Source organism: Plectropomus leopardus, chromosome 23 (genome assembly GCF_026936395.1).
Source record: "Plectropomus leopardus strain MGB_pleo_1.0 chromosome 23, ASM2693639v1, whole genome shotgun sequence".
Taxonomy (NCBI): domain Eukaryota; kingdom Metazoa; phylum Chordata; class Actinopteri; order Perciformes; family Serranidae; genus Plectropomus; species Plectropomus leopardus.
In genome coordinates this window covers 19,335,109-19,349,393 of record NC_142198.1, presented here as the reverse complement: position 1 = coordinate 19,349,393, position 14,285 = coordinate 19,335,109, and the positions used below count along the sequence as shown (strand labels likewise).

At 44.9% G+C, this 14,285-nt stretch overlaps 1 protein-coding gene across 6 annotated transcripts in view; it reads right to left on the bottom strand.

The window, feature by feature from the left end:
* Nucleotides 1-13,066, bottom strand: part of pcdh7b (protocadherin 7b) — a 158,519-nt gene extending 145,453 nt beyond the window's left edge. For 3 of the 6 annotated variants that reach the window (XM_042512089.2, XM_042512090.2, XM_088073737.1), the window contains exon 1: nt 9,187-13,065. In XM_042512089.2, coding sequence (XP_042368023.1) covers nt 9,187-12,261 — 3,075 coding nt within the window. In that variant the 5' untranslated portion in view covers nt 12,262-13,065. Of the gene's footprint in view, nt 1-9,186 lie in introns of all 6 variants that reach the window. The other 3 variants (XM_042512087.2, XM_042512088.2, XM_042512091.2) reach the window with 2 other exon arrangements.
* Nucleotides 13,067-14,285: the final 1,219 nt, after the last annotated feature.

Here is a 14,285-nt window from a genome sequence, read left to right as displayed (position 1 = left end):
CCCTTTGTACTGAAAAAAGCTTTTGAATACATTATTTAACCCCGACAATTCCTAATGTGTCGGGAGATCTCAGCACATCTTAATATTTCAGCATTTTCTTAATACAAAAAAATGGAAGGTCAAAGTCAAAAGGGGGGAAAGGAAGAGAGGGAGAACAGGTGCATGTCTGTCAGAGCCTTGGAAAAAAATCGATGTGAACCTGAACCCCGGGTGAAGGTTGTACCCATTAAATACGCTCCGATTACACAGTGAACTTGTTAACTTTTCCCCTGACAACACATCAAAGCGTCTTTCCTCCGTCCATGTAGGAGACAACTCGGGTGGGTACCAAACTTAGTTCTCTAAAAGGGCAGACGTCAGTACGGTAACAATAGCTTCTTTGCATATGACATCATGCATCGGTGCAGATGGAGGGAAGGCAACTAGAGGCTACCAACACTGCACAAATGCCTGTGATTTACACTGTTTACAGTTGTTCCAATCAATTAGATTTGGAAAGAAGTAGCACTTTTAGCCCCAAAAATAGTTGGAGAACAAGAATAAGCGGAGAACTGTGTAGATAGTGCAGATCAGAATCACTTTCTTCAGCCTTGAAAAGTGGTGCGTTTAGTTTTAGGTTTAAAGGTCCAGTGTGAAGGATAAAGGCAAATACATACAGTCAGAAATGGAATATAATATAAAGTATGTATTAGTTAGTGTTTAATCACATGAAAATGAATAAAGTTTCAAGCTTAAATCAGAATAAAACATTTGTTCAACAGCATAGAACCCTTTTCTAAGATGTTAATAGTATCATGAAAATCTCATAGTTATTGCAACCCCAATACACACACACACACACACACACACACACACACACACACACAGAGGCAGAGAAAGCTTGTTTAAATATTCCTTTTTGTTAATACAGAGAAGCAAAAGTATAGAATAAAGTTTGCTTCTAGTACCAGAATTGGTCAAATGTGAACAGTACTGGTGCAACTAACAATTATTTTCATCACTGATGAATCTGTCGATTATATTCTCGATTACTTGTTCAGACTATAGTGTCAAAAAAAGGTAAACAAAAGTTGATCTGGCTTTCTGAAGGTCCAATATGACCTCACTAAATGGTTTGTTTAGTCCACTTGCAATAGTGAACCCCATCCTCGAGATAACATGTCAGTCTTTTTCTTCACCTGTCAGCTCCGCCAAATAAACAAGTTCGCTCTGCGTTAAGCAGCTTTACAGTCGGCGTCCGGAGCCAAAGGTGGCACCTGAGGGGTAAATCATAGATCAGCGTGTCCGCCTTTCATGGCTCTTTTTCTCATTTCCACGAAGGCCACATGTGACGACACGGCTGGATGCTGGATGGGGTTTAAATCGGCGGCCCCCTGATGTGGAGGGCCACGGACCCCGCTGGCAGTTCCCTTGACACCCGGGACCCGTGTGAGCAACAGTGACAGGGAGTGATTCATGTGATTCATCACCATGTTTCCTCCACAGTGAGAGAGAGAGGGAGAGGGAGAGAGGCATGAAAACAGAAAGAGAAAAACATGTAAACAGCCTTCTGCCACCTGTGTGAATCAACATCAAGCGAACAAATGGCCGGTGACCTTTTCTGTAAAACAATAACAAAAAAAAACATCATTACCAGACTGACTGCCAGACATTTTTGCAATTTTGATGAGCTACAGAGTCACGGTAAACAAAACTCTATTCTTTTGCCTATTAGTCTCACAAACAGCAACCCTTACGTCTGATCCGTGTTGTGATCTGGCGCACAACTATTCCCCAGGGCTGCACGGCAGAAGAGCTAAGCGATGTTCTCATTTAGTCGCTTCTAGCTGCTGCAGTCGATACAAGAGGACAGCTACGGAGAAAACAACAAGGCTAGCGTGGCATATCATAGACCTTGGGAGCCTTGTAAAAGTCAATTTGCTGTACAAACTCCTCCTAAGAATCGCCGTGGAAAACAAGTCTGCAATGTGGTGAGTGCGCGATGATTGATAGTGCCACAGAAAAGGCAAATCTGCAAAAATGAATCAGCTTCATCCTGGTGAGCCCTATCAAATGAGATCGCTGCGGAGTATGAAATGAAATTCTCGACGACGTCGAAATTGAAAGAAGCGGCGGAGAGGGAGAAGGTGGCATCACCGACACTGCCACTTACAGTCAGCGGCGTGGAGAGCAATCAAGATGGCATGCGGCTTAAATTTCTTGTGTGTTTCTCCCCATTTCTTCCGTGTTTTGGCATCTTATCGTGAGAAAGTTCAGTCACGAATATTAATGTTCACGTGAAGACAACTGAGCTCATTTATTGTATGCAGAGGAGCAAAGAAGTAACATGATTCATGCTTTTCCCCACAGCAGGGTAACTTGCTCTGCCTGGGGGCCAGTCGCAGCAGCCCCATACATGTTTCTAGAATTTTAGGATGTTTGTAGGATTTTGGGACATCTGCAGGATTTAAGCACATACCTAGAATTTTAGGAAGTTTGTCGAATTTTAGGACATTTGTTAGATTTTAAGTCATTTCTCAGAATTTAGGACATCTTTAGGATTTTAGCGCGTTTCTAGGATTTTAGGCACCTTCTAGGATTGTAGAGCATTTTGGATTTCGGGACATTTTCCAAGATTTTATAATGCTTCTAGGATCTAAGCATGTTTCCAGGGCTATTGAGCATTTCTAGGACTTTAGCACATTTCTAGAATTTTCGGACATTTCAGGGATTTCAGGACATTCTTGGATTTTAGGACGTTTCTCAGATTTTAGGACATTTCTAGGATTTTAGGACATTTTTAGGATTTAAGGATAATTCTGGGAATTCAGGACATTTCAATGATTTTAGGACAGTTAGGGCTTAGCTAGGACCTTTGTCAGGGGGTGCAAGGGATCCTCCACTGGCTGTTTTTTAATATATAAACAATCTCTGACGCTGTTTTATGCACTCTGGCACCTTATGTATGTTAAAAGTGCAACAAATCCCAATGTGAATCACTTTATATTTATTGTGATGTAGAGAATGGTTGGGGGGCAACCCAGCACTTTATTGGGGGCCAGTTTTGGCCCAAAGCCCATCAGTTGAGGATCACTGCCCTATATAAACCTCAATATTAACATATTATGCAGAGTAATATAGCAGAAAGCAGCTATAGCAATCTCTCCCCCTGACTTCCTCTCAGTCGCCACCATTTCTGCCGGCGTATCAGGTAAGTCTAATCCTTAGATTAGTAATTGCCTTAGAGCGACTGCATTCAAATCACCAAACCAAATTATACCAGAAAATGCTGCCCGCTGCAATTTCATGAGTATTACTGTGCACTCTTACGCCTTCCATTTTCCTTTCAGAACATAAACAACAAAAGCCCAGGCAGCCATAGATTGAATTAAGCCGTAATAGATCCAAAACAATTTTGATAAAATTAGCCACAGTCGGCGGTACGCAGCAAAGGGCAAGCACTAATAATAATGTGGTAATAAACAAACCAGCTCATTGCACTTAATCTCATTTCTTACTCAATGCAAGATTTCCAGATTGTGTTTTTTTCACCTTTGGCACCTCTTTCTGGTATCCAGTGAAGTTGCTATAAAAACTGTTTGCATATTTTGTTCTTCTAACGTGATAATCAGCAGATTGCCGACATGACTTTGCTGTTGACCGTCCAAGAAAGTTACTGATAATAAAGAGAACAGTTTCTACTTCCTCAGCTTTCTCTGATAAAAATAGGCTGACCTGTATCAGCGACCCTGGAGGGTGGGGGATGACCAAACATTGTTAAAGCTCCTGTGGAACCTCTTATCAAGTAATTACCTAATTGAGCTCAATGAGTGACTGACTGCCACAACAGTTTCACAGATAAAATCACGCCATCGGGGGAGTTAAGTGGTGATGACTGCCAAAGAAAAACACACAAAGGTTCGGACAATGGTGGCATGATTGCTTAATCCTTTGCTAAGGCATAGTGGTGTTTTTTCCAACAGTTGGGGGGAGGGGGGGAGGGGGGGTGACTGGGTGACTGGGGGTCCTCCTTGAGCATCAAACACTTAATTTCCTGCATACTAGTGAAATAATATGCACCAATTTATGCTGGAAATTGACTTGATTTTTTATTAGGAATTTTAAAAGCACAACAACTCAAAGGAGTATGATGGGCATACAAACCCCCAGAGGAAGGCACTTCAAAAACATGACTAAAAACACTTATTTCTAAAGTGGTCCTCGACAGAAACAGCAAACAGTGTGTAGGAATTAGTGGCATCTAGCAGCCTGCAACCGACTGAAACTTCATCCATACGCAAATGCTTGAGAGGAGTCCTTCCTTGAGACATTTTGAGCACCAGAAACTAAATTTTTCTGCGGTTTTTGTGTATCAATTTATTGTTGAAATGTGGTCCTGATTCAAGCATGCATATTTGCTTCATCATACAGCAGATTGCCTCCGTTGATGCTAAGGTTGCATGCTGCCATCATTCACTTTACTCGAGTCACACTCTTGCAACTCATCAAAATAAAAGTCCTCTGCTACTGTAAAAGTGTAGTATGTAAGATTTAGCGGCATGTTGTGCAGAGGTTGCCCATGATCCTATGAATCGCTGCTCCTAAAAAACTGAGGACACCTGAAATGCTGTATCACTGCAAGTTTCAATTAGGTCAGTTGTGGCTTTTCGTAGGTGTTTAGGCAGCTACATTTCGTAGGTTAAAACAAATGAGGCCAGAGGCAAAGCCCTGCATTTCCATATTGGTTTCCTGATCTGCCTGGAGCCTGAAGGGCAATCACATCCTATGTTTTGGCTACAAACACCATCCAGATGACCTCCATTTGCAGGGTTATGTTGTTTGTCCTGCGTGGCGGCGGGGTGAGGATTTGCCCTATGCAAATCAGGCGCTCCTCGACTGTATTCAGCTCACACTGGAGAGGTTGCAGCTACAATACGGCACAGGAGGAACAGCTGGCCGGAGCGCGGGGGGTGAACACCGGGGGCTGGGTTAAGGACAATGTCCAGTTATGCTTGCTGCATCGGCCCTGAGGCAGAATAACCTGGTATAAGTGTGCGGAGCGAGGCTTTGCCTGCCCTGAGGGGCTGCGCTGCGAGAGCACAGAATACAAGCTGCTGTGGCTCACCGCTGATTAAAAGTGATCCACCTGGGCACGAGTGGCGCTTTGAAGTGCAATGATAAAACAAAGGCTGATGGCTTGTGCTAATTCGATGGCTAAGTGATTTCATTCCTCACTACATTACGGCTGGACAGCATTATTTTCTGGCAGTGGATGGAACAGAAGCTACTGCCAAAAGTAATAAAGTTAAGTGTTCTGTTAAGTGCACACACTACTCATCAGCTTACACATACAAGGGATTGGACGTGGGTATGTAAGGAGCACAAAGACAGAGCGCCACATGTCGCCAGTGGTGGAATTTAACTACCAACATTTACTAAGTACTGTACTTAAGTACTACTTAAGTACAGGAACTTACTTGAGTATTTTCTTTTCATTCCACTTTATACTTTCACTCCGCTAGCTCTCAGTAAGAAATACTGTACATTTTATGTCCCTATATTTATTTTATTTTATTTCTAATTTTAATGTTTGGAGGGTGGTTTTCATTTTTTTTATTTTTATTTTTTTATATAAGTTTGGGGAGGGTTTAATACTTTTTAGAATTTTGACTTTTTTGATTTTTTTTATAATTTTGAGATTTGGTATGTTTTTGATTATTATATTTTTTCTGTGTTTTGTTCTGCATTTTACTTTTAATACTTTATGAACATTTTCCTGAGTCAACTTACTTTTACTTGAGTGCCATTTTCAATGCATCACTTTTACTCGTAATAGAGTATCTTCACAAGTTGGTATTAGTATTTTTACTTAAGTAAAGGATCTGAATACTTCTTCCACTAGTGCATGACACAAAAAAAACTGCAAAAAATATGAATAAAATGTGTCACAATCAATGCGGTAACAGGAAGAGATGAAATGTCAAGTCTGTTGCCCCTCCTGTTCGAGCCCTCAGCAGATGCTGGGTGACACGCTGGCTTCTCCCTCACAGTTAGATCAGCTTAATGACTGTTTAACTGTCTGATGGGCTAAAAAGAAAAAGGCTCGCCTCGCCGATAAACTCCCTCAGTTGCCTGGTTACCTGCCCGAGCAGGTTGCCTGTGCAGTTATTGTGAGATTAGGTAGGCGAGGAGAGAGAGAAAGACGGAACCCGATACCTCGGGGATTACAGTCAATGGTCAGCACTATTCTCCCTGCTCCCTCCCCGTCTCTCTCTCTATCTTTCCACCCGAGTCCCTCGTGAAACAGTGGGGGCCATTCTCTGCGCGGCTAACAGGGCCGTCTTTCTTGTGCTTGTCTCTATCTCTTCCCACAGACGGACAAAAAGAGAGGGAGTGGTAAAAAAGAAGGGCGAAGGAGTGCACACACACATCATCACTTGTAATAAATCAAGCTCGTTTGTGGCCAGGGGCAGATCTTTATAAAGGTGACTCAGGCCACCCAAAAGGGGGCACAAAAACTGACATACAAAAAATTCAAACATCAAGGAAATTTTGTGGCAGAAAGTGTATGTGGAGAGCATTAAAGTAAGTGAAAATGAGTATAAAACAAGGCGAAGACTAAATTAAAACAAAGAAAAATTTGTTGGGGGGGCACCAGGGGAAGCTTGCCCAGGGCACCAAATTTACTTGTTATGGTCCTGTTTGTAGCCAAATGTAATAAAAGAGAACATTAAATTTACATATAAATCCTGCAATATGAACACATTTCAAGAAAGTAAAACTAAGAAAATATAATAAAAAGTGAAGTTAATGGTATTCATTGATGACAATGTTTTCTACCACTAATCCACGGAGGGGAAAAAACAACAGACTGACTTTGGCAAGTAACTAAAAACTTCCAACATATGGGAAATGTTAGAGACGAGTGGGGAGAGCATTAGAGTCGGAGAAAGTGAAAATATAAAAGCCATCCAGGGTGCAGTATGAAACGGAATAAGATTGAATTTGCAAATTTGTTTGCGTTAGTGATAAATTAAAAAAAATATATTAGATAATAACAATGATTACTTGTTTGGGTGGGGCACCAAGATAGGCTTACCCGGGGAATTGAATATGCTAGGTTCGGCCCTGTATGTGGCCAAACATGATTAGTTACATATAAATTCTTCAGCACAAACACAACTCAAGAAAATAAAGCTAAGAAAACACAGTGAAAATGTAAAGTTAAGTGTATTCTTTGACGACATCATTTCCACCACTAATCTAAACCTTGCTCAAATTGTTCCCTTAACTGAGAAACACTCATGTCCTTGAGTGTTTTATTATGTCTTTAAGCTGTAGTGCCACTCACTGAATATTTCCAGCTCCCTAAAAGGGAGAGCATGACCGCTCCGCTACTTAATCTAATACTGAGGTGGCTGTTTAAAGCCATAATTGGAGCACATGAACACACACACCTTCTCTTCAATTAGCTCTCTTGTGCAACCATTAAATTACGCTCTGTTCACCCAGAATGTATCAACAGTGAGTATTTATTAAGCCTGTGGGGTATAAAAAGGCAATTTAAATACCTGCTAGCTATTGTATATTAAACACCAAACAGGCACAATAAACATGCATGGTACTGCCCAGTAGACCAGTTTAACTTGTGCAATTTAAATATCCAGAATACCCAGAAATCACAAGAAAATCCTCTTTGTGCATTACGGTTTTTGCCTCCTAACAACCGCACAGTCCATAAAAGTTACCGCAGCATTAATGCAGAGAGTAAATAAATAATTATATAAGTGGAGCATGGTGACACACAATACATGCTGCTGCCGCAGCAGCAAATAGAGTGCCCTTTTAATTATGCAGGAGACATCCGAAAGCAACAGCACTCCTCACACTCTGGGAAGCAGCTCAGTGAACACACCATATTAGAAGCTGTTAGAGACAGAGCAGGGGGAAGAGAAGGGATAGAAGTAAAAGGGGGGAGTGAAATGATTTGAGAGGAGTAATAGCAAGAGGGAGGAGAGAGGGGATATAGAGAGATGAGAGTGGAGATTTAAAAAGAAACCACTGCGAGAAAAAAGGCAAGGCGGAGAGAATCATTGCATGATGTTGGCTGGAAAAACGGAGGGATGCAAGACATGCATGGATGCAGGGCCAGGTTGGTATAGAATAAATAACAACGAGATATCTAAAGGAAAAGAAAAATTTGGAAACAACAACCCAGCTGAGAGAAAACTCGAGAACTCGAAAGGAGTAGTGCTGACACCAAGTAAAAGAAAGATCAATAATTCATTAGACTGCCATAGAAAACACATAAAACAATACTGGTCTTTTTTCCCTGCAAATCAGCTGACTTCATTATGTCTTTGTTTCTCGCTGTTGTTGCACATCACAGCAGAAAAACAGCCAAAAAAATATAAAGACTCGACTGATAAAAGCGCACATTTGAATATCACATCATGCCACCTACACCCTTTTTTTTTCCTCCAGCTCTGCAAATGTTAGAGTTACTGGGAAAACAAGAAGGGAGCTGGGAGAAAAGCAGGTAGATATATGAGGAAACAGATAAAAAAGAAGCAGAGGCACAATACGGAAGGCCGTATAAAAACGTCCAATTTCACTGTGAGGTCAATGAATTGATGCAGGAGGACGTTAATATGACCTCCTGGCCAGATGTTCGTACTCAAAAGACTGTAAAACTGACTCACAAAGCCATGTTTGTGCACCTTTTCTGTCTTATTCTCTCAAAGACAAGGCTGCTTTGTCACAGGCTGAGAGGGGAAGGGTGAGAGCTCGACAAGGAGGAGTGTAACCGGCCCCTGGCATGCACCCCTCTGGGATAAAATAACTGCAAACCAAACCCTTATGTGAGCTGTCTGCAACACTCCCGACACAAGGTTGGAAAACCAAAAAAAGGCGACACATGCCGTGATAAAAGGGGAAAAAGAAGTTGGAAGGGCGAGTGGTATCAATACCCCGTTCGTTAGCAAATGTAAACCTTCCTTTTCAATATTACATGTGAATGGCACTCCAAACCAAAACAGATCAATACCACTAACTTGACACACATTAGCACCATAAAGGCAACAAGACTACTGAGACTCGCCCTGTCAGAAAGCATTATGGTAGAGAGAACACTAAGAGGAAGAAACAGAAGACATTTAAGAGTGGTGGAAGGGGAAAAAAAAAGAACATGGACACGTGTCTTCTTACCTGTTTGTTGTACTTGTTGATAGTTTGACTGCTGTATTCAGAGCAGTGGTCAGATCCAAGGGAAATGTTATCTCCGGTGCCAACGAAGGTGTTGGCAGGGGGCAGGTCCTGAACTGCCTGGTGCTTTTTCCCAGCCGTCGGAGACTGTGGGTGAAGCTGCACGGTAGGGAGCGGGGAGCTGGACTTGTAGTGTCGGGCCAGATCTGGGCTCCCCGGCCCTCCGTTGACCGAACGGTAGCGGCCCATGCCGGGGCTGTCCGACAGCTTCTCGTTGACGCCGTCGTAGCGCTGCCCGTTGGGTTTGGAGGCCTCAACGGTGACGATGCTGCTGTAGAGCGGCTGTTTGGACTTTTGTTTCTTCTTGTCTTTCTTGGGCTTCTTGGATTTGTCGTGCTGCTGTGGCGTGAAGAAGTCCTCGTGGTCCTTTTTGCCAGCTTCATAGCCATTCTTGTTCTTGGGGCGACAGTAGCGTGCCATGACCACGACTAAAATAATAAGTATAACTGTCATGATGCCCGAAACGACTCCAATTACAATGCTCAGCCGCTGTTTGCTCAGATCATAGTTGGGGTCACCTGCGATGTTCGTGTTTAGAGACGTACTCAAACTCTTCGCCACCTGGGCCTCCACAACTGTTGAGTTGGATAGAGTCTCGTTGACGTACACGTGCACCAGCGTGGTGGTGCTCTGTGAAGGCTGGCCACTGTCGTTTACTTGCACTACAAGTCTGTGGAGGCCGTAGTGCTTCTGCTCCAGCTTCCCCACCAGTGAGATGACCCCAGTGCCCCCATCAATCTCAAACAGCTTGAACGGGTTTCCCCCAATGATGCTGTAGTTCAAGTCAGCATTGATGCCAGTGTCTGTATCGGTTGCTATGACAGTCCTTACTACTGTTCTGATGTTGCTGGAGGGAGGAAGCAGCGTGTAGGAACTGTTTATCGGGAAAGTGACCGTGGGTGCATTGTCATTTTCATCCATGACAAAGAGGGAAACTGTGGCTGTGGCTGATCTGGGGGGGTCACCACCGTCCACAGCTTTGACTCTGAATGTGTAGGTCGTTTTCTGCTCTCTGTCAAACGACAAAGTGGAGAAAATAGTCCCTGTGTCATTTTCTATCGAAAAAATATCCTCTTCTTCCTCAATAAAAAGGCTCATCTCTGCATTTTGGCCTTTATCTGCGTCTATGACTGTCACCATGCCAACTGGGCTGTTTGGTTCAAGGTTCTCTTTGACATAGAAGGTGAACACATCCTGCATGAACTTTGGCTCGTTGTCATTCTTATCCGCCACGAGCACGACCACTGTTGCAGAGCCCTGTAGAGTGTTTATGCCCTTATCTTTGGCTATCACTTTGAATTCGTAGCGCTCCGTTTGCTCTCTATCCAGAATGGTGTTTACTCGGATGTCTCCACTGTCTGCGTCAATAGAGAAAATCCCATTTACCGATGAGTCCAGGGAGTAGGCGATCTCAGCATTCTTGCCACTATCTGCGTCGATGGCCGCCACTGTTGTCACCCTCTCGCCAGGGGCATTGTTTTCCGGGAACGACACCTCGACTACATTCTGGCTGAAGATAGGAGGGTTGTCGTTTGTGTCACCCACTTTGACGATAAGAGAGTTATTACTTGCAAGGCTGGGGCTTCCAGAGTCCACAGCCACTATGACGACATTGTACTCCTGTGTGGCCTCGTAGTCCAGCGGAGCAGACGTGTGCAGGAAGTATTTCTTTTTATTCTGCTCACCCTCCATTTCACTCGCCGGCTTGAGCTGAAAGGGAACATCCCCGACCACTGTGCAGGTCACAATGCCGTTCTCCCCCTGATCTCGGTCTGACACTTGAACCAACGCAATGGGTGTGTCCACCACCACATCCTCAGCCACGTTGGCGATGCCATCTTTCAAGAAAATGCGCCCGATTTTGCGTATCTCTATAGCAGGGACGTTGTCGTTCTCATCCTTGATGTTCAGCACCACAGTGGCCTTGTCCATTTTGGGCGGCTGGCCTCGGTCACGGGCCATTACCGTGAACCTCAGTTGGCTCACTTCTTCACGGTCGATGCGGTGCAAGACACTCAGCCACCCTGTGTTCTCATCCAACCTCAGCAGCCTCCTCACTGACTCTGTGGCTGCCCCGAACACATACTCAATCTGACCGTTCACCCCCACGTCTGCATCAGCCGCCTTGAGCTGCAGTATGGGGGCACCGGGGGAGCTGTTTTCCGGTAGGTCAGCTTCATACACACTCTTCTCAAACCGAGGGTTGTTGTCATTCACATCAGTGATCATCACCCTCAGAATGGCCTGCGAGGAGCGAGGGGGATCTCCTCCGTCCCTGACTCGCAGCGTGAGCTCATAGGAGTCTCTCTGTTCCCTATCAAGGGCCCCTTTAATAATGAGTTGAGGCTGCTTCTCGCCATCAGTGGTGTCAGCAACTTGCAGTTCAAAGACGCTGCTCCTGCTCGCCCCCTCCTCAAATCTCCTCTTCCCCGAGAATGAATCCCCGGAGGAGCCCAAGCGCCTTGAGTTCTCCCCATTGTCCTGGATAAGCTCATATCTCTCTATTCCATTTCGGCCAAAATCTCTGTCTGTGGCTGTGGGCAGCAGATAAAGGGTTCCAATGGGTCTGTTCTCCTCCACAGACAGTGTCAGGACAGGGGATGGGAAAGATGGAGTGTTATCATTTATGTCTAATATGATGACTTTCCCCTCAAAAAGGTCGACCCAGCTCTGGGCTGGTCCAATCACTGACACTTCGAAATCTATAAAACACTCATTCTCGTCAAAGATCATTTGGCACTGCTGTAGTTTCTCGCGGTCTATGCGCCTCTCGTTGGTGGTGAGCTCACCTGTGATGTTGTCTATTTTGAAGAAATCAGAGCCCGATTCCAGCGTGAATGTCACCTCGCCGGAACCGGCCACGATCCCCAGGTCGCCGGCCACGTTCCCGACTCTGACATCGGCGGGTCCCTCCTCGGCCAAACGGTACCGGAGCACTTGCTTGGCGGCGGGCTGATGCACGAGCTGCAGGATGAGCATGCAATAGTACAAATAGTCCACTGCACCAGTAGTCCTCATTGTTCCCTCGTGGAAAAAAAAAACACTTAGATGTGGAAAAATGTCAAAAAAAAAAAGATCAGTAATCACCAATTAATCGGTACTGAAAAAAGATATTTCATTTCCCTCTGCAGCCCGATGCGTGAGACTTCATCCTCGGACGACTTCCTACATCGCTCCTGCTGCAGTGCAAAGCAGCAAGTGCACGGGCTTCTCTGTGCTTTTCCTCCCCCAGCACTGGATGTTAGTTGCTCTTTCCCTTATTTTATTTTTTTAAAAAACGAGAGAAGCCGCAATGATATCAAAAACTCACCACAGAGGCTCCGTGCGCTCCCGCAAATATGTGAAAATCATGCGCGTAAAAGCCAAAAAAACCCCACTATAGTCCGAGCATTATGTTACCAGAAAGTGATTCAGTCCATATCCTACTCACAGTTTGAGGTTAGAATCTCCTCTTTTTTCTGGGTGAGGCTGCAATATCCCTCTGTCCGCACGATATGTCCACAGAGGATCATTTAAATACCCGCGCAGTTTTTCCAAAACTCGGAGCGCGGAGCCTGTCAACTCTGCGATCTTGAAGGATGCGAATATGAAGCAAATTACCTGTCCGGCTGCTCTTCTTCCTTGCAAGTGCAGCCAGCAGTCCTCTCTCTCCTTTTTTTGTGTTGCAACTCCACAATGCAAAGAAGAAAAAAATGTATATCCGCAGTTTTTTCTTTTCGAATTCCTTAGTGTGTCCAGCACATTCAGGCTTGTTCCTTCACCTGCAGACGCGCCGCATGTGTTGGCAGCCCCTATCTGCAGCACTGTGAGAGGGATTCACAAATGATATTGCAGTCTCCCTCTCTCGCTCTCTCACTCTCTCTCTCTCTCTCTCTCCTCCCTCTCTCTCTCTCTCTCTCTCTCTCTCCACCTCCCCCCTCAGCAGCAGCAGCGCGCACGTAAACAGGGTCGGACTTGGTCTTGATCGCCGGGTCCAGACGCCAGCAGATAATATTTGACGAAAAAGAGGGGGACAAGAGGAGGGAGATGCCGAAATAATGATGGTTTTTAGAGCGGGGCTTTCTCTAGACGTGGCTCGGCACTTTACTGATGCTTCATATGTGGGCGATGCGGCGAGATATCCCATTTAAAAACACACAATTTTAAGGCATTTTATATTAAATTACGCATAATTTCATTCTGTAGCGAAATCCTGGCATGATATTCCTTGTGGAACGCAACTTTTACGCACTCTTATTGACCCAAGTTAGGGTTTTAACATGTTCCAAACGTGTGACACAAGCCGCTGCAGGACAGACGAGCCGGGACGTTGCTGTCTGTGTGCGCAGTGCCGTGGTTTCCCTGTGGTTACTAATATGAATGCGTGTGGTCGTCGGTGGCTCTCCGGCGCGGCGCAGCTTGCGGTGTCTGTCGTTTTTTCAGTCTACTCCAGAAATGTGAGACAGCGGCTGTGAATTTTATGCGTAAAGCGGTTTCTTGTGGCCACTGCGCAACTCCCTGTGCAGGATTAGCGTGTGTCCAAATGCAAGCACTTGCGATGCGCAAACATTCATGTCACAAATTTGGCCACAATCGTGCTTAAATCCTCCCCAATGGTGCACTGTGTTTTTGTGCGTAAATGAGCACATTCGCCAGCGTGGATTCACATTTATTTGCTATGCAAAGCGCAAAACATAAAGGCAGAAACTTGTGCTTTAATGCGCGTGCGTGAGGACTCCTCCTCTTAGTTAGAATTGGGGATGCTCTCGCGTTTTTAATGTAGGGACAGTGCGGCGCGGAGATTATACAGTGAATGAGTGAGTGAAGGAGTGAGGGGCAGAGTGGGATAGCGGCAGGGGAGAGGAGCGGGGAGGAGGTAGGGGGAGGAGGTGGGAGAGGGAGAGGAAAGGAGGCAGCCAGTCTCAGCAGCTGCATCTTTCTCAGACGGCTGTCTGAAATTCCAACAGTGGCTTTATCCTTGCTAACTAGCGCCCTCTATCGTCAAATTAAACTCCCTGAAAAGGAGTGCGAGTACAGCAGATACAGAGTGGACTCATTTATGC